This window comes from Nyctereutes procyonoides, unplaced genomic scaffold (genome assembly GCF_905146905.1).
Source record: "Nyctereutes procyonoides isolate TBG_1078 unplaced genomic scaffold, NYPRO_anot_genome, whole genome shotgun sequence".
NCBI lineage: Eukaryota > Metazoa > Chordata > Mammalia > Carnivora > Canidae > Nyctereutes > Nyctereutes procyonoides.
Genome location: NW_026575142.1, coordinates 8,620,792 through 8,641,947, shown reverse-complemented (window position 1 = coordinate 8,641,947; position 21,156 = coordinate 8,620,792). Strand labels below are relative to the sequence as shown.

Sequence of the window (21,156 nt, the reverse complement as noted above, 5' to 3'; positions counted from 1 at the left end):
CATGCAAAGTGATACAGTCAGTCTAGAAGATGGTTTGGCAGTCTCTTATAAACATACTCTTACTATATATGAGCCAGCAGTACATCCCTTGGTATTTATTCAAATGAAATTAAAATTTATGTCCACACTAAGATCTGTACATGAGGGGATCCCTGGGTGGTGCAGCGGTTTGGTGCCTGCCTTTGGCCCAGGGCGCGATCCTGGAGACCGGGATCGAATCCCACATCTCCCTCCGCCTATGTCTCTGCCTCTCTCTCTCTCTCTGTGTGTGACTATCATAAATAATAAAATTAAAAAAAGATCTGTACATGAATCCATAAGCAGCATTAGTCATAATTGCCAAAACTTGCAAGCAACCAAGATCTCCTTCAGTAGGTGAGTAGATAAATAAACTGTGGCAAATACAGACAACAGAATGCTATTCAGCACTAAAAGGAAATGAGGTATCAAGCCATGAAAAGACATGGTGGTATCCTAAATGTGAATTACTAAGTGAAAGCAACCAATCCAAAAAGGCTACATCCTGCTTCCAACTATATGACATTTTGGAAAAGGCAAAACTATGGAGACAGTAAAGAGTTCTGTGGCTGCCAAGGATGAGGATGAAGGAGGGATGCATAGACAAAACACAAAGGATGCTGAGGGCAGTGAAATTATTCTGTATGCTACAATGGTGGATACAGGTCATACATTTGACTAAACCCAGGGAGCATATTGCACCAAGAGTGATCCCTAATGTATACTATGGATTTGGGGTGATAATGATGTATTAGTGCAGGTTCACTGATTGTAACAAATGTACAACTCTGGTGCAGGATGGTGATAGTGGGAGACACTGTGTTTGTGTGGCAAGAGAGGGTACTCTGTGCTTTCCACTCAGTTTTACCGTGAGTCTAATGCTGCTCTAAAGAATGAAGTCTACTTTTAAAAAGCACCTCCTCAGTCAAAACACATACTCTTCCACATACTCATACCAAAACACATACTCTAAGAAAGATGAGACCCCATAAGTTAGAGGATTCAGCAAGTCAGAAACCTTCTGCAATACCTTACTTTAGTTATCATCGCGATGTCTTTCTGATTTCCAGGGATGACAAAGTACCTGGATTTCCCTTAAGTATGTGACTGGGTTAAAATATTCATTTTGAAACCTGGAAGCCCTAGAGGTAGGGGTTTGGGATTAGGAACTCAATGCAAAGAGACAAGAGAAAGGTTTCTTGAAGGGCACAGTAGCTCTCAGAACATGTGGTCAGGTTAGGATTAGGAGAGAGAAGGGAAGGACAGGGAGAGAGAAAGAGAGTATTATAATGGACTCACTTACGATAGGGAAAACAGGGAACTTTGGAAATGCTTGTCTGATAAACAATTTTAAGTTGATTCTTGTCCTAAGCATTAATTTTCCTTTGTTCTGTCAGAATCATCACTAAGACTATTGCACTGGGTTAATAGTATTCTGGGTAATGAACATGTAAAGGTGGGATGGGCAAAGATCTAAACTGAGGAGTGGATGAGGGTTGGCAGGTAAAACACAGCAGAGGCAAGACCGTGGTTGGCAGTAGACCAGGCAAAAGGGCTGAGCGTGGAGGTGGGTTGGAAAGTATATGGTGACTTGAGGGGGCGGCGATAAAATTTAAGCAGAATGTATGACTGGAGGCCTCTCCATTTGGGTCTTTGCTCTATGCCACCTCCTCAGAGAGGCCTTCTCTGATTAAAAGTAGACCAACACAAGGCAAATTCATTGCCCTATTTGGTTTTCTTTATAGCACTTATCATTGTTCATTTGTTTATGTATGTCTTTCTAATTACACTAGCATAGTGGTTCTCATCTGGGGGTAATTTTGCCCCCAGGGACATTTGGCAGTGCCTGGAGACATTTTTCGTTGTCACAACTGAAGGATATTCTTTGGGCATCTAGTGAGTAAGGTCAGGGATGCTGCTCAACATTCTAGAGTGCACGGGACAGCCCCCCAAAATTATCTAGCACCAACTGTCAATAGTGCTAAGGTTGAGAAGCTGCATTAGAAAAATTCCTGGAAGAAAAGGATTTCGTCTCGTGTGTTGTTATTCCCAGTACCTATAATAGCACCTGGCATATGGTAGGTACTTGATAAATACACGCTGAAGGGTTGATCATCATTGATGTCTTCATTTTTCCAGCTTAAAATAAGAACCAGTTTCTCCTGGCCTCATATATGCTCCCAGTTACAGGTCTGTCTCTCCAGTCTGCATCAGAGTACCAATATAAATCCTGTGAAGAGACCCTTTCCCCATGCATCCAGATCAGGAGACCCCTTCTACGTATTTCTCCCTGAAAATTCCCTCCATTTACTCTGTACAGATTTAAGTGTGGGACTGGGACAGTAAAAAATACTGCAGTAACCATTGCACCTATTTAAGTTGCAGGTTTGCAAAGAGAGTTCTATCCATGCTCACCATTAAGGAATTGGGACAAAAGGAGTGCGTGGCAAGCATGTTGACAACTGATCAAAGCTGTGTTTGCAGTTGGGGTAATGAGCTCAAACAAGCCTGGACCTCTTGCCCCAAAGCCCTCTAACCATTGAGCATCCAGTCACAGGCCAACGTCATATTTCTTCCTTGTCACCAGACCATTCTAAGAACACTCTTTGGGACTGACAGACTTTTTCACTGGCATTAGCAGCAATGTGGTACTACAGTTCAACGTCACCATGCCTCCCAACTTTCAAGAAAGCTACAATCTATAGTTCAGAATTTCAAAGAATTATGTTTAAAAGTAGTAACCTGGAGGGAAGTGAGAAAGAGAATCCAAAAATATAACGCAGTCATTTTCAAAACTACCCACAGGTATTTTCCCATTTATAAAAGCAATATTATGATGAGAGGAAATAAAAATCTTTGTGTGGGAAAACAACATGTTAGTTTGGGCCAAAGACCAAAGAATTTGACCATAACAACTGAGGAACTATCCCAGGAAACAGCTAGTCCACATAATAATAATCAAAGTTAATTAGGTGAGGTCAGGACATAGTCAACTCCCCTTTGGGTTACCTCATTTTCTTGCTGGTCCCACTGATATAACTGCAAAACCTGACCCAGATCTTGCCGCTGGTGCTTCAAGTCCTTGTCAAGTTGCCGTCTCCTATCTTGTAGAAGCTCAAGAAGACTGTCAATCTTCAGGCAGCTGTTATGAGCTCCCTGAATCAACTCAGGATTCACATTAGGTCCATCACACTTGAATTTTTCTATGAAGTCAGTGAGCTGTTGGCTTTTGTTTAATAAGGCTAGAGATCGTTCTAAGAGTTCTAGAAGAGAATTAGAAGGAAAAAAGAATAGCAATATGAGCTAGCTTTTCTATAGTAATATTCAAATTCTTGGTATAATTTAAAATTTATGTAACCTTTATGTTAACAATAAATTGTACCGTAAGGAATCCAAACGCATAAATAGAAATACAACTGGTCAGATACCATGACTTAACAATTTCTGTAGCACTAACTGCCAAACAATAGGATGCTGCAGTTCAGTGATAAGGTAAATCAGTACAGGGGAAATATCGAGGGACTCTGACACTGTTTCAGTTGGTTTTTTAATGATGTGGTTAAGCTGCTTGCACCTCTTGACATGTTCTACAGCCTGAAGTGAATGGACTAATTCTGATATTTAAAGGTTATGACCCAGGAGTCATCCATGACACATTCCTCTCCTTCGTTATCAACAGCTGTCAATTCTCCCCTCTATCTTCTGCATGTGTCTACTGCTCTCCATCCCTATTACAGAAAATATTATTTGTTGGGTAGTCACCTCTTTTTTTTTGAAGATTTATTTATGTATTCATGAGAGACACAGAGACACAGAGAGAAGCAGAGACATAGACAGAGGGAGAAGCAGGTTCCATGCAGGGAGCCCAATGCAGGACTCGATCTCAGGACCCTGGGGTCATACTATGAGCTTAAGGCAGATGCTCAAAAACTGAGCCACCGAGGTGACCTGGGCAACCGCCTCTTTATTGTAGCCTTCTCCAATCCATTTGTCCATTCTCCATATGTTAGCCAGACAGATCTTTTCTGAACAAACTATATCACACACGTGCACACACACACAACAATGGTTTCCCATTCCTTTAGAATTAAGGACAGACCCCTTGACATGATTTTAGGTCTGGCAGGTCTGGTTCCTATCATCCCTTTCAGATTATCTCAATCTCGCTACTCTTCATCCTTCTCTTTTAAGTACATCACAAATCTGACATTCCCTTCTGACCCAGAACTTCTCACTCCTCTACAGGGACACTATCCTTCTCAAGCCCTTTCTTCTCCACCCTTATTCTACTCAAACTTCATGTCATACCCAACTGCCAATTCTTCAAGAAATAAACCAGACTGAATCAAAATCCTATGTCAGGGGCACCTGGGTGGCTTAGTGCTTGAGCATCTACTTTTAGCTCAGGTCATGATCTCGGGGTCCTGGGATCGAGTCCTGCATCAGGCTCCCTGCAGGGAGCCTTCTTCTCCTCTGCCTGTGTTTCTGCCTCTCTCTGTGTGTCTCATGAATAAATAAATAATTTTTTTAAAAAATCCTATATCCAATCCTATACCAAATCAAATACTATTAATTGTTCTCATTAATAGTTCTTATCACAACTATAGTTTTATACCTATGTGTTGAGTTAGTTGATTAATATCTCCCTTTGCCACCAGGCTCCCAGGCAATATGAGGACAGTGGCCATGACACTATCCCCAGCACTTAGCATAGTGATTTCCATAGGTGAGATGTTCAACAATTTTTGCAGAATGCTTGAATGAGATCAAATGTATTAAGTTAGGGGGAAGAATGAAGAGAACTACAGGTACTAGAGATCAGCAGTTCTCTATAGATGTAAAAAAGACTTTGAGAAGGCATGGGGTTTTGTGATGGGAAAGTGATGGAAACAGAAGCCAAGTTACCAGGTTGAGAAGTGGGCACATAGTGATGAACTGAAGTCAACAAGACAGGGGAATCTTTGAGGCATTTGCTGTTAGAGGGGAGAAAAAAAAGAAGAGAATCTCAGCAAGATTGAATATATTGCTTTTTATTTTTTAGGACAGGGAGAACTATGGAAAACACCCAGAGACTAAGTACCTCACCAAGCATCACACGACTAGAAGTGGACTAAGCTGTGCTAAAAGCCACCTATTCTGATTAGAAGCTCAATGTTCTTTCCAATCTCCCATGGCACTCTACATTAGCACTCTAACCTTCGGCAGTTAACCGCACAGCAATAACGAGACTGTGGTAGTTGGGCCAGGTTTCTCTTTAATACTTTTTTTTTTTTTTTTTGAAGAGCTGGAAGAGAGAATGAGATAAGTGAAGATATTGTGAAGAGAGAGTTTGACGTGAAAAGGAAAGAATTTGAAGTAGTTTATGTCACATGACCTAGATCTGTCCAAGTATTAGATGGTGTTATCTGCTCAGAGTGAGCAAGGCGTGCTTATGTGCACTGGGCAATCTGATGGGGAGCTAATGATGCAATGAAACAAATGACAAAAACAACCTGAGCCAAAAAGGGAATGAGATCATTCAAACACAGTAAGAAAAGACAGGGAGAACATTAGAATAAATCTCTCAAAGACATGGAAGCAAACATGAACAAGATGGCAGAGGCAAGGACAGGAAAAACAAAACAAAACAAAAAAAACAAACCTACCTCTCCAGAGCAATTCTTATGTAGAAAGAAAGAGCTTGAAAATGAGATGAAGACAGGTTATGGAGGGCCTTGTGTGATAAACTGAAGAGTTTTAATTTGTATAACCTATGTGATAATCAGTATGATTGATTCTCCGTATTTATGGCTACATATTTCCTTGCATCAAAGAGTTTGTTATGATATTGTGAAAAGTTACACACACACACACACACACGGAGGAAATGTGGGCAAGTGGCAGGGTTTCTACGTAGTATTTCTTTTCTACCTTTCCATAACTAGTTCATACACACTAGACATTTCGAATGAGAGAGGAAAGCATAGCTTTAAGTGTTAGGACATTGCAGACTGACAGTGCCTGTTCTGATTCTTCCAGGATACTTACAATTAGCCCAAATTTCTATTTGCAGTCTTTTTGTGATTTTCTGTTTCATATCTGCCAAAATAGTATGACTACTACCAAGTACCATTAGGAATGGAGTCTCTGGCCAAAGTTACTTGTAAACTGTACCCAAGCTAAAATCAGTCCAGTACTGCTACCATAATAGCCATTAAAGTGGACAAATTTTTCCCTCAGTTTCCTCTGTTGGTCCTTTGGCTCTTCCTCTGTTGGTTTCTCGTATCTTAACCTTTTTTTATTGTTTATACTTTCCTAGCTATTTATTCCACGAGCTGATTGTACAAAATGATGCATTTTTCCTCAAGGGTAAACTGTCTAGATAGAATATCGTGAACTTCAAGAAATGCAAAATCTCTGTGGTGTATTTATTTTAAAAATCACATTTTTGCATACATAAAACCCTACTTTCTGATATAATGCCTTGTGATTTGAGACAAATAGATATTTAATAAATTTTTATTATTTGTTTTGATTTTGATTATATCTAAGAAAGTTTGTATTAAGGCAGATTTTATCCTAACATCTATACAGTTTGCCATATTAAGTATAAATAACAAATTCAAGATGGATAAATGAGGGATGTACATAACTTAAGTGAATTTATAACTTACTAAGCAATATTTCCAAAGACTAATTTCTAAAAAATATCAAAGTCTTGGGAATGAGATCATGGGTGATATTTCTTCCTAAAACATTTTTAAATATTCCAAGTGTTCCTCAGTGGGATGTTGTTTCCTAAACTCATTCAACAGGCACTTTCAAATATACACAAAAGTAGAAAAAATAGATAATAGACTCCAATGAGCCTATATCTCAGCCACATTTAAAATATATATATTTATGAACATTTAAGAACAAGGAAGTAACAATATGATTGTTCCTGTAGGGAAGCTTCTCCAGTATTATGTTCATTTTAAGAAGACATTGGAAAACTGGACGGTTCAGTTGTGAACCTTCAGAGCTTAGAATCCATTTTTTTCCTCCTTAATGTCCCTGAAATGCCTTGTTCATTGCTCCAGTTTGTATCATCGTACTGTGTCTTACATTGGAATTAAATACAAATGACACTCAATAAACATCCTTTGGGTTGGATACTATTCTACATCATGGCGATTCAGATATGTACTAACGCCTGCTGTCTAGAGTCCCACAATCTGGTGATAAAGACAAATATGGAAATGAATTGTTACTACATAGTATGCTGGGTGGTATAACAGCAACCTACAGGAAACAGAGAGGTAACTCACCAATAAATGTGGACATGCCCTAACCAAATTGTAGGCTTCCTGAGGAAAAAGCCCACCATCCACTTTTAAAAAAAATAACTTAATAGTGAAAGGAATTTTCCTTAACTAGTGCTGTTATTTAAAGGCTAATTTTCATTTCCTGACCTTGATAAGGGAAATTCACTGAATTCAACCAAATTCAACCATTTATCTAACCAAGAAATCTTCCCCGGGAACCTACCATGTGTGGGCACCATGCTGGGTGCTGAGTATACAAGGAAGAACAAGGTGGACATGACCCATGACCTCAGGAGCTAAAATCTAGCAGACTGAGTAACTGAATCTCTGGTGGTTGTTCCTCTAACATCCCCTTAAAACCATTTACAACTATGTCTTTTTTTGGAGTAGATGACCAAAAATAAACCTTTACTAAACTTTCTTGGAACAATTTGAGGTATAAACATATAAATTTAAAATACACTATCACACATGAGCATTGTCACATGAACATATTATAAAGCCTCTAAAAGCTTATGCGAGGAATAAATGTATTTCTTGCCTTTGGTATGATGTTCATGAAGCTGAAGAAGTGCCTTTAAGGACTCAGCACTTTCAAACTCCTGGGTGTTCTGGAGGAAATCTTCAGCTTGGTCTATTTTAATAGCAAACTACAACACAAATACAAGGGAAAGACATTTGAAAAAAATCAATGTGCCACTTTGGGTTATTTGTAGATGTTTTTCATGAATTCATATCCTAGCTGACTGTATATGTGTTTCTGTGTTTGTGTGTTTGAATGATGATGTATGTTTTGTGTGCATGTGTGTGGATTTAGGGTGTTTGTATGAAGTTATGTGTTCACATGTAGTCAATTTACAAAGTGCCAAAGAACTTTCTTTTCCTTCCTTTGTATTTCTTTTTTATACTTGGAAATATGTCATATATGCTGAAATAATTTAACTTGTTTACTGGTAAGTGTCTATTGAAATCTTCAACTAAAATCATTGTGTCTATGGAATAAAGCAGCCACTTCCAACACGTAAAGCAGTTTGTCAAAGAATAACCAGAAAGTTCACAAAAAACAACAATAAATAATAATAAAATAATAATAATAAAAGTTTGGTTAACCAGTAACCTATGTAATTATAAGTAAATATTACTTAAGAACCCACTTAGAAGGAAAGTTGAAATACAGTTAACATTTTCCTCTGTGATTAGACTTAGAACCAAAAAATATAACTTCTAAAATAACACAAGTCTAACCCCATTTCTACACTTGATCTTAACAAAAAGGCTAAGAAGTAATGTTTAATCCCCTTTCTTATACAAAACAAAAAAATATATTTTTGTACAGAAAGTGATCTGAAGAGATAACACCAAAGGATTACCTTATGAGAAGAAATGAGATTAAGAATAGGGGGCAGTGAACTTTTACCTTCTGAATCTACCATTTGTAATTTTGTTTGCATTTTTATCAATGATCTTATGCATTCTTTATATAAATAAAAGTGAGATTAGATACAGCAAGAATGAAAAATGGAAAATTTCTCTGCTTCAAAAAAAAAAGCAGCAGCAGCAGAAGAAGAAGAAGCAATAACATTCTAAGTGGTGAGGAATATGACCCATTTCTCTGACTCATATTTCCTTGGAGGAAATATGAAAGGGAGGGAGGCATTTGAAGTGATATTAAAATTCTCTGGGAAATTTAGAAACAAATTTTAGAAAAGGGTATAACATTTGGTTCTACCAGTACAGTACACTGATGATAATGGCATAGTAGTAGTGTAGCTAGAAAATGGAAGCTTTGTTCTAGCATTCAGATTCAAAAGGAATTATTATAGTTTATAGGAATAGTTTAATCAATATGTTTACCTTTGTATCAGGTATTGAATAAACTCATAAAGGTAAAGTATTGATGAGAAAGACACAAAAGCTTATCACATGCTTGTCTTTTTTTCAAGTTTTTTTCCAAACTACCATCTATGAATTCAATGATCTTTAATATTTTTATGTAACTATTCAATTAATAAGATCTACTATACTTTGATTATTTCAATAGTCTCATAAAATCCAGTTATAGATGGCATGGAATGGTGAAAGAGAGACTAATGAGCATGTCGCCTTTGGAAACTTGGAGGAGGCTTCACCATCATGTTAGAACAATCTGGTGGATACCAGTTACTGACAGCATGGTGTTTGAATAATCTGATGGTTAAGTGTGTGAATCTGAAACAGTCCTGTAATAATTATTAACCATGCAATAAGAAGTCATTTCACATTTTAATGGAACTGCATGCATCATAGTTCAATAAGGGGATCCTTCCCACACATCATTTACATCTCTAATTCATTCCATTTCTAATAGCTTATTTTAAGGGTGTTTTTTAAAGAGAAGTTTCAAGACAAACAAACATATAAAACCAACCCTAGAGGGTGATTTGGTTTTTCTCTGTAGAACATTACAAAATGTTTTAGAGTCACTGTGTAACTTATACCTATATTTCAATTGTTATTTGAAATTAAATAAACAAATAATGCTTTTCTTCAAAAGTTTTCCTTAAACTTCTGTTAACTTTTACTTTATGGATATATCCTTTTGCTCACTTTTCTTTTTGCACCTTGCACAGGATAGGAGTAGTAATAGTGGGATACTATGTAAAGACCCTATTCTCATATATTTTTTTTAAAATCAGCAATACAAGTTTTGGCAATACAAGAGGCAGGAAAGATTATGTAGGAGTTTACCTTCAGGTTAGTACTAACTGACCCACAATATTGGAAGGAGGATAATATAAGAAACAGTATCTTTTCACTAAAAATTAGAGGCTGGATTATTAGTATGATTTAGTATTATGTATAATTAGTATTATTAGTATTATTATTCATACAATATTATTATTATTATTATTATTATTATTAGGCTTAGTATTCCCTTTTACTTCATGTAATATCTTCTTGGGAAATAACTTCCCATCAGCTAGCATTAATGGTACTATGCCATGGGAAACAAATGTTGGGCCTAATGTTTTAAGAAAGATAATTTCCTGTGCTCAAATGAGTTGAATTTCAAGGGCAGTTGACATCAGTAACCAACTTACTAAGATGGAATGAATCAGATGTATCTACAATATGACCCTGTAGGTACATTTCACCTAGTTTCTGTTCAGGAAAGAAAACTATGCATGAAGCTTTTTCCCAAGATGATCTGTAAAATGAATTGTAACTGGACTTCTGTATTCAAACTGTGGAAAACAAAACTTAAAAGCTACAAGATTTTTGCTACTTCTTTTTACTTTTAAAGGAGTTCATGATGCATGAGATTATCTACCCCAATTTTTATGTTCTATTACTAATCTTCCTTCCTTCGTTATTTTGGATTTAAGACCTGAATTTTGAGTTTGGAAATGTCATATTTTTCAAAGCTAGAGCTTTATCATAATGAAGCAGTGCTCTGACATCAAAATGAATGTACTGCCACTTGACAGAGAAGTTAAAAGTGAAATTTCCAATAACTGTCTTACACCAAATACAACAGCTCTTTTGATAAGGTTCTCTGAGTCTCGAATTTTGAAATTGGGAACTGCAAAAAAAATCTCAGAATTCAGGAAAAGTCACAGGAAGAAATGACCTTCTTAGGTCCAGAACTTTCCTTTCCTTAAATTTTTAATGAGTTTAAACCATGAATCCAGTTAATGCCTTAGCAAAGTATTCTGTAAAGTGCTATGCTTATAAGTCAAATATTCTATGGAATATTCTGCAATTGCCTTTTCATAAATAGCAGAAGAAATTCTATCCTCCATCTTTTAGTCAACAAGAACGCTTTAGACCAACATTTCTTAATTATACTAAAATCGGGGATAATTATTTGATTTAGTAATTGTATTACCATCTTCTAAAGAAAGTAATAAATCATAGTGACTTAGGGATAAGTTTCTATTTTTACTTAATATTTTACTTAATTTTAACTAGCTGTACTGAGGGTTTTTTTTTAAGATTTTATTTATTTATTTATTTATTTATTTGAGAGAAAGCACAAGGAAAGAGAGGGCATAGGGAGAAGCAGACTCCCCACTGAGCTGGGGGTCTGACACCAACGCCAGGTTTGATCCCAGGAACCCAGGATCATGACTTGAGTGAAAGGCAGATGCTTAACCAACTGAGCCACACAGGTGCCCCTTTAGGGGCTTTTTTTGAAGGGCTACATTTAAAGCATTAACCATTTTATGTTTTGGCAATCAAAAATTAAATGTATTGTATATAACTTGGTTGCTCTGCCATTTTTAAAACTGATTGCAATGTCAATTTGTGGAAATAAAACATTTTCAGGAGTGCTATTTTCTCTGATGTGAAGGTAGTTTTTTAAAACACAAACCTCCAATGCATTTTCAAAAAATTCAGAGGTCAACCTGAGGAGCTCCCTTCTTCTTTCAAGCATGGAGACAAGGGCTGCCCATGCTTCACCCAAAGTGTTGGCCATGGCATCATAGACCTGACTCTGATCCTTGTTCTCTTCAGCTGTCTTGTCTGCTTCCTGCAAGAGTTCCCATACCTGATCTTCCAAAGCCTAAATGCAGGAAAGAAAAGAGTATCACTCAATGTAAGAACCTGGAATCATATTTTAAACATTTGGATATTTTAAACTGTATGTGGTCTAAGAAGGTTTAGAAAGAATTTATAAACAAAAACTGCAATGCAGGCAGATAAATCAAGCAGACAGAAGGGAACAATGGAAATTGTGATAAGCTAGAAAGCATGGCCAGGCTTAAGGCATTCATATTTAAACATTGTTCAAACATTGTAGAAACTTATCAAAGGTACACATTTACATTCCCAGAGGTCCAGAATATTATGTTGACCTCACATTTCAAAAAAAATAAATAAAATAAAGAAAAAGAAAACTAACTGGGACACATCCAAAAGAGAGTGATAAAGAAAAAAAAAATATGAGAAATGAACCCAGTAAAACTTAGTTTATTCTAAATAATTATTATTGTTAATATGCTTGTGGAGCTTAATGTAAATGTTAAAAATAGGTTCTTGAAAGAGGATGTTTATAATGTAAAAATATATATATATTTTTACATATATATATACATATATATATATTTTACATATATATATATAAAATATATATATATATATATTGGAATATATATATAACTGGTAATACAGATTGAACGAAATATGGAAGATAATTGTGCTTACATCATTGTTTCATTTAGGGATAAGAGAAGAATCTCATAGATTCTGTTTCATTCTTAAAGTTGGCACCAAAATAATGGAAAAGTTTTTAAAAATATAATAGACTAAAAATAATATGAATAAATTCTAGAATATCAGCAGAAAAGGGGAGTAAAATATGTTTTTGCAAATAAAAATAAAGAAAACAAAAGATATAAAAAGAATATTTCTCAGGATACAAACAAAAGAAACAAAACATAATGATAGGAATATGATTAAATATCAATTAACACCAAGAAAGTGGATGCATTATCTTTCTTAATTAAAAGACAAAACACTAACAGGTTAGGTTTTTTTTTAAAAAAAAAAAAGTCAATTAATTTATGTTTGCTAGAGACATATCTAAAGATATAACTTTTGAAAATAAAAAGATGAGATATATCAGGCAAAGACAGACAAAATAAAAGGACTGACAACATTAATGACAGATAAATTAGAAGTGTAAACAAGAAATGGAGATTTTAAATGGCATTTTATTTTTATAAATAGTACAATCTAAAGGTACTCACAAATCTTTATATTTATGGCATCAAAATATTTAAAGTAGATATACCTAGTCCCAATGCAATAGGTAAAAAAAAGTCCAAGCAATAAATCTCTTAGAAATCTTAAGATAACATTTTAAAGAATAATTCTTAGATCAAATGGAGAATAAAAACTACTATTATGAATGGATAAAGAAGCTGTGGTGTATATATACAATGGAATATTACTCAGCCATTAGAAACAACAAATACCACCATTTGCTTCGACGTGGATAGAACTGGAGGGCATTATACTGAGTGAAGTAAATCAATCAGAGAAGGACAAACATTATATGGTTTCATTCATTCAGGGAATATAATAAATAGTGAAAGGGATTATGAGGGAAAGGAGAGAAAATGAGTGGGAAATATCAGAGAGGGTGACAAACCACGAGAGACTCCTAACTCTGGGGAAAGAACAAGGGGTAGTGGAAGGGAGGTGTGTGGGAGGATGGGGTGACTAGGTGACAGCCACTGAGGGGCACACTTGATGAGATGAGCACTGGGTATTATACTATATGTTGGCAAATCTAACTCCAATAAAAAATATACAAAAAATAAAATTAAAAAAATTTTTTAAAAAAACTACTATTAGAGGTTGTTTTGAGAAAAAATAATAATGAGGCTGTTATGTTTAATAACCTAAGATACATTCATGGATTAGAAGACTTAATGTTATTAAAATGGCAATACTACTCAAAGCTATCTATAGATTCAGTGTAATCACTATCAAAAATTCAACAGCCTTTTTTTTTTTCAGAAATCCAAATTCATATGGAATTGTAAGGGGATCCCAATAGCCAAAACAATCTTTAAAAAGGAGAACAACGTTGAAGGACTCACATTTTCAAATTCAAAACTTACTACAAAGTGACAGTAATCAAACACTGTTGTACTGTCATAGGATGTACATATAAATAAATGGATTAGACTTGAGAGTTCAGAAATACACCCATACATTTATGGCCAATTGATGTTCAACAGTGGTGCCAAGACCATTCAATGAAATAAAAACAGTTTCTTCAACAAATAGTACTGGTACACACATACAAAATAGTACTAGAACTACCAGATATCCACAATTATAAGAATGAAATTGAACCCTTAACTACACCATCTAAAAGTGGATCAATGATTTTTTAAAAAAATTATTTTATTTATTTATGATAGTCAGAGAGAGAGAGAGAGAGAGAGAGAGAGAGAGAGGCAGAGACACAGGCAGAGGGAGAAGCAGGCTTCTTGCACCAAGAGCCCGACGTGGGATTCGATACCGGGTCTCCAGGATCGCGCCCTGGGCCAAAGGCAGGCGCTAAACCGCTGCGCCACCCAGGGATCCCCAGATCAATTATTTAAATGTAAAAGCTAAACCTCTAAAATTCTGAGAAGAAAACAGGTAAATCTTCATCATCTTGAATTTAGCAATGCTTTGTTAGATATGACACTGGAAGCAAAAGCGACAACAAAAAACAGAAAAATTGGACTGCTTCAAAATTAAGAACTTTTAAGTATCAAGGACATTATCAAAGAAGTGGAAAGAAAACTTATAGAATGGCAGAAAACATTTGAAAATAATTTCTCTAAAAGGGTCAGGTATGCAGAATATATAAAGGACTCTTCTAACTTAACAATTCATGAAAAATACCTCAACATTATTAATCAACCCTGCTGACTTCATGTCTCAGGATGCCACTGATAGACTTATTGCCTTAGATTAGATTTGCCTTTTCTGGAGTTTCACATAAATGAAACCACACAGCATGTGGTTTTCCTATCTGGCTTCTTTCAGTCACTGTAAGGTTTTTGAGATTCATTCATGCTCTTGCATATATTCTTTTCATTATGGAGTAGTATCCCAATGAATGAATATACCATAATTTATCTAGTTGCCTGCTGACATTTAGATGTTTCCAATTTTAAGCTACAATGCATATTTCTATTATGAATATTTATATATATTTATGTGTAAGTTTTTGTTTCAATATATTTTTTCATTTTGCTAGATATTTACCCAGATGTTTTCTAATGAATTTTGCTTTCTTATTTATGCCATCTTGTGAGTTTTTAAATTTTTATGAGAATGTTATTTTGTCATTGGAGAAATGAGGTGTTCATTTCTGCAATTACATAAAATAGAACTATTCTGAAAAAAAAAGAAAAAGAAAAAAAACCATGCCATTGTTTTACTGGGAATAGGGGACTTGAATTATCTCCAGTTAGAATTCTAGAGTAGCTCTTCCCTTCTCTACACTTTCAAATTATACCCTAAGACACATTATACACTTTAATTGTATTATTGTTCCCAGTTACTTGCTGTTTCTCCCTGTAAGGATTATATTCTCATGCCTCCTAACATCAGACTTGTTCATGTGATTTGCTTAGACTAATGAAATGTGAACAGGAGTTTTGTGTTCCACTCCCAAGCAGAAGTTTTAGAACCAACGAGTGACTCCATCATTTCTCTTTTCATGGTAGGGAATGTTCCTACACCCTGGATCTTAAAATAAAGAAGACATGCAAAACTGAACTGTAATTACCACTTAGGCAAAATGTAACATGAATAAAAATAAAATGTGTTACTCTGAGCCACTGCTACTGGGAGGTTGTTTATACCCTAGTATTGCCAGATACATTCACAAAGGTAAACGCTTTGTATTTTACAAACGTAAAATCTTACATTATACATCCAATGTCTCCTCATGCTTAATGAAGAAGGAAAATAGAATTCATTATGCAAAAAAGAAAAAAATCTAGTCCAGTGCCTGATAATGTCATAGTTACCTCAAAGTCTCAGGCAGATTGGGATGAATGTGCCAATGAACTTTTCAGAGGCATGCACTGAATATGTGCCAGCTCTGCTCTCTTTGGTGTTTAGGCTAAACCAGATAAAGGCTTCTCTAAATTGTCAGAAGAATTAGATTAACTGTGTATACATTCTTATCTAGCTATTGGAAAGCACAGTATCTGGGCATTTTCCTCTTGTGTGACAAGTCTTAGATTATCTTGCTGGCCAGTTAGTTTTGTATTGTGCATATTTTTTCATTTTATATTTTTTGTCATTACAATGGAATGACTTGGCCTTAATTTCTACTTATAATGGGTGTTAGCTCAAGAGTATCTAAGGAGAAGAAAGATATATTAGGAATTTTAAATTCTAAGATACTTCATCGGATGAGAGACTGTACTAAGAACTGAAAGTAGGAAAACTTGATTGTTCCAAGGCAGAGATTTAGGGGAGAATAAGAAATGTGCAATGAATTCATTCTAGAGCAAAGCAAGAGAACACAACCTTTCAGGGATATTTCTCAAGTTCGACAGAAAGGTGATAAGATAAATCTGAAAGTTGGCTATCTCTATCTCTAAAAGGGTTGTCTTCAGAGGTGCTTTGTTGTAATTAGCCTTGTTAATCACATAAAGAATAGTTTCTCAATACCATTCTTTTCCCACTGAAGTGATACTTCAGTAATCAGTGATACAGAGGTTTTGGGGACAAGCAGTTTGAAGGACTACAATTCTGGCTTCCAATATTTCCTTTAGACTCTCCCATGACCTCCAGTGTGAACCACAAAAATGTTCTATTCATTGCAATCCCAAGGCCAGAACATTCCTGCAGAACCCTCTGGGTTTAATTTGGTCCCAAATCACACTTGGGATTTTCTCCAAAAAAGCCCATAGACTTTCTGCTTTAAGGATTGACAGAAAACTATCTGCTCCAAATTCCCTTGGAATTTAGATTGCTTTTAGGGTGCTGGGATCAGAGGCCAGGTACAGTTCAATGCTCCCCACGGCCAACCAAACACCATCCGAAATACTGGAGGAGAGAGAGGGACCCGGACAGAATGGAATAGTCAGGATTTATGGAACAGGGATATTTCTCAACCAACTCAAAATCTCAAGAAAAATATGGGTTGAAGCATATTTCTGTGAGATTCCTGAAATGGGGAATGATCTGAATCCAAAGCCAAAAATCTACTATCTAGGTGTTTGATGTTTAGCACTTAGGTCTCTGTCTTCTTCTGCACTGAAGGTGTTGGGAAGGCCAGGAAGGCCACATGATTCTTTTAGTGTTCTCCAGCTTTCCATGGTTGCCCATGTACGTGACATCCTATTAGCCAGCCCTCCCTTCTGAAACTGGTGCTATCCCATTTGCTACCAGCACTCAGGAAATACTGTCCTATATTTTACGTGGGTTGCTGAGCCTCTGCAGAGACTACCTCTTTCATCTCTCTTCTCCATAAGAAAAGCAGCATATCAGTTAGATAGCCTGAAACACAAATCCAAGTAATATGCTAATGGAGAGAACTAATAAATTGTGCATGCTAATCAGAATGATTTCAAGTCTGTAAAGGAGATACAAGAGAACTATGTGTGGTCATATTTAAAACTCCAGCACTTAGCAAATTGAACACCAATAAAAATAAGTTTATAAATAAAAAAAAGTAAAACTCCAGCACCTATCATTGGTTTTCAACCAAAATGCCCCAAAGGAGTGTTTAAAAATATGTTGAAGCATCTTTAGTTGTCACAATGTGTTTGTATCGTGGGGAGCAGTTTGATGAAGTATTGTCCCACCAAATAGAAACCATGCCAGGAAACACTGAACGCCCTGCACATAGTGGGGGCCCAATAAATGTTGTGGTGGAATGTGTAGGAGAGATCACTTCCTCCTGAAAATGATTTCACCTTATTTCACAGGCTGTTAGAGGAGAGTTCAGAGGCCAGTTGTTCCAATCTAATACCAAGATTAGGAAGCCCCTCTAGCAAAATTGCAACACAGCAACCATGCTAGGGCAGCAGTTCTCTGTTACTTTTGGAGCAAACCCTTCCATCGTTATATTAATAAGTCTTCTTAGACTGGACCAAAATTGATTTGTCTCCTGATTCCCTAGAATGCACAACTCCCAGCTTTCCAACTGTGGAAAAACCCCTGTCAACATCCTGCAGGTCTTCTACATCTCTCACTTCTTATTTAGACCTGCAAAAATTACATAGGATTTATATATACTGTAGAAGTTAAACCCAAGCACCTTTAGGATATAATTTTGAACTCTTTAAGTAAGCCCAGTGCTGCTCCCACCTTCGCACCATCTCTTCACAATGCCTCCCTCAGTTGCTACTGGCTATAGATGGACTTCTTGTCTAAAGAGAGAAATGTTGAACACTATCAAAAACTGTGAGGTAAAAAGATAAATCAGTATCTGATAATGCACCTAAAATAAATGGGAGAAAACTCATTTTGGCACACCTTTTTTTTTTATCAATGCAGTAATAGTATTGCAATATAAATAATTATATTTATATAGTGCTTTATAGTTTAAAGATTTATATATTATCCCTAAAGCACTTATAACATCCTTAGTCAACAGGGAGCTGTAGAAAGTATTTCACTTGACTGGAAAGAGTGCTCTTTATTCTCCATTAAAGTTAAAACCAAACTGTCACTTGTTCAACTACAATACAATAATACTCTCAATGACTCTTATGGTTCAGAGAAGATAATACCTAATGGAACCTGAAGTTATTCAAGAATGTATTCACTTACCCATGCTCTCAGCCATTCAGCAAGAATTTTCCAAGTATCTCTTAATCAAGTCATACAAACTGTGGTAACAGATATGAAAGATTGGGGAGAAGACATCTAGTTATGATTGTGTTTTCTTTTCTTTGATACTCCAGCTTTTTCTTAATACCCATCCACTTCTCAACTCACCTCTGAATGACTTCCATCCCTACTACCTTACTGAAATATTCTTGTATAGTTCCACAATGACCTCACATTTGTCAATGTCAACAATCCTTGTTTACTTTTTTGTGATTAATGCTGTTACACAATTCCTAAATCTTTTTTTCTTCCATTGGTTACTACTGCACTCAGATTTTCCCTCCATGCTTTGTCTCTCTTTTACAAGTCTACCTTCTTTGTCTAACTTTAAATGTCTAGGTGTTTCAGGAGACCATGGTTTTTACTCTTTTCTTTTCAGTCAACAAGTAGATATCAGGACTGAGCTGGAGAGATTATATCAATCATTTGTGTAACCTTTTCAAATTATACTTAACTTCTTCCAGAAATTTAGATGCAATCCTGTGGACAAAAGGCAAGTGATCCCAAAGTTTGGATGGACTATCACAATGAGCCACAAGCTTTGATTAGATTGTGTCTCCATATAATCCTTGGGTGCAAGGTAGAAAAGAAAGAGTAAGAATTGTTGCTCAATACCTTTGAGCAAGTGAATGCATAAGCTCTTATAAATACAGCAACTGTTTATATAATTTATTTTCCCTGATTTTTCAACTGTACTGAAAATCTTCACCCAAATATCCAACAACTACCTCAGATTCAAAACATCTACAACTGAAAACTGAGTGAAAAGGCAACCTACTGAATAGAGAAAATATTTACAAATGATATATCTGAGGTTAATATCCATAATATAGAAAGGGTTCAAACAACTCAATACCAAAAATATAAATAATCCAATTAAAAAATGGGCAGAGGACTCGAATAGACATTTTTCTTTTTTTTATGACTTATCTATTTTATTTTTTTGCGTTTTTTTAATAATAAATTTATTTTTATTGGTGTTCAATTTGCCAACATACAGAATAACACCCAGTGCTCATCCCGTCAAGTGCCCCCCTCAGTGCCTGTCACCCATTCACCCCCACCCCCCGCCCTCCTCCCCTTCCACCACCCCTAGTTTGTTTTCCAGAGTTAGGAGTCTTCATGTTCTGTCTCCCTTTCTGATATTTCCTACCCATTTCTTCTCCCTTCCCTTCTATTCCCTTTCACTATTATTTATATTCCCCAAATGAATGAGACCATATAATGTTTGTCCTTCTCCGACATTTTTCCAAAGAAGACATACAGATGGCCAACAGACATGTGAAAATATGCTCAACATTATCTTTCATCAGAGAAATGCGAATCAACACCACAGTAAGATATTACCTCACGGCAGTCAGAACGGCTACTATCAAGAAGACAAGAAACAAGGTTTTGGTGAGGATACAGAGGAAAGGGAACTCTCATGCACTACTGGTGAGAATGTAAATTGGTGTAGCCACTATGGAAAACAGTATGGAGGTTCCTCAAGAAACTAAAAATGGAAATACCATATGATCTAGTAATTCTACTTCTTGGTATTACCTGAGAAAAATGAAAACACTAATTTGAAAAGATATATGCACCCCTATGTTTACTGCAGCCTTATTTACAATAGCTAAGATATGGAAGCAACCTAAATGTCCACAGATAGATGAATGGATAAAGATGTGGTATATATACACAATGGAATATTACTCAGAAAAAAATGAATGAAATCCCATCATTCATAGCAACATGGATACATGGATGGACTTAGACAGTATTATGCTAAGTGAAGTAAATCAGATAGAGAAAGACAATACCATATGATTTCACTTATATGTAGAATCTAAAAAGAAAAACAAAACAAATGAGTTAAAAACAAAAGAGAAACAGATTCATAAATACAGAGAACAAATTAGTGGTTGCCAGAGGGGAAAGAGGTGGAGGGATGGGCAAAATAAATGATAGGAATTAAGAGGTACAAACTTCCGGTCATAAAATGAATAAGCCACAGGGATGCAAAGTACAGGATAGAGAATATAGTCAATAATATTGTAATAACCTTATGTGGTGACACATGGTAACTATACTTCTCACGGTGAGCATTTCATAATGTACATAATTGGCAAATCACTATATTATACACCTGAAACTAATGTAATGTCATATGTCAACTATATCTTAATTGAAAAAAAAAACGAGTAACAAATCAATTTTGTCCACATCGTGTCAGCCAGGGGCACTTTAAAAAAAATATGAAACTGATCATGTCATCTTCTCCACCAAATCTCCTACTCACCTGGCTTTCAGGAGCAGAAAATAGGAAGACATCTGTTACTACTCTTCTCTCCCCCATATGTCCTTCAGTTCCAAAGGCCTATTGAGTCAGCCTCCTACAAATCATTCAATCTTCCCCTCCCTCTACTTCTATCCCTCACCTCTGCTCAGCCTCTCATCACTTCTCACCTGAGTTTGTACAATAGCCCCTCAGCTTGTCCTTCTGTCTCCAGGTTCACTCTTA

General features: G+C 35.9%; 1 protein-coding gene across 1 annotated transcript in view; it reads right to left on the bottom strand.

The window, feature by feature from the left end:
* The window catches only part of CCDC141 (coiled-coil domain containing 141), a 181,520-nt gene that overhangs the window by 123,986 nt on the left and 36,378 nt on the right, over positions 1-21,156 (bottom strand). Inside the window, exons 3-5 of the mRNA XM_055308600.1 lie at positions 11,659-11,850; positions 7,846-7,954; positions 3,028-3,281 (exon numbers count right to left, since the gene is read on the bottom strand). Of these exons, the coding sequence (XP_055164575.1) occupies positions 3,028-3,281; positions 7,846-7,954; positions 11,659-11,850 (555 nt within the window). The remainder of the gene's footprint in view (positions 1-3,027; positions 3,282-7,845; positions 7,955-11,658; positions 11,851-21,156) is intronic.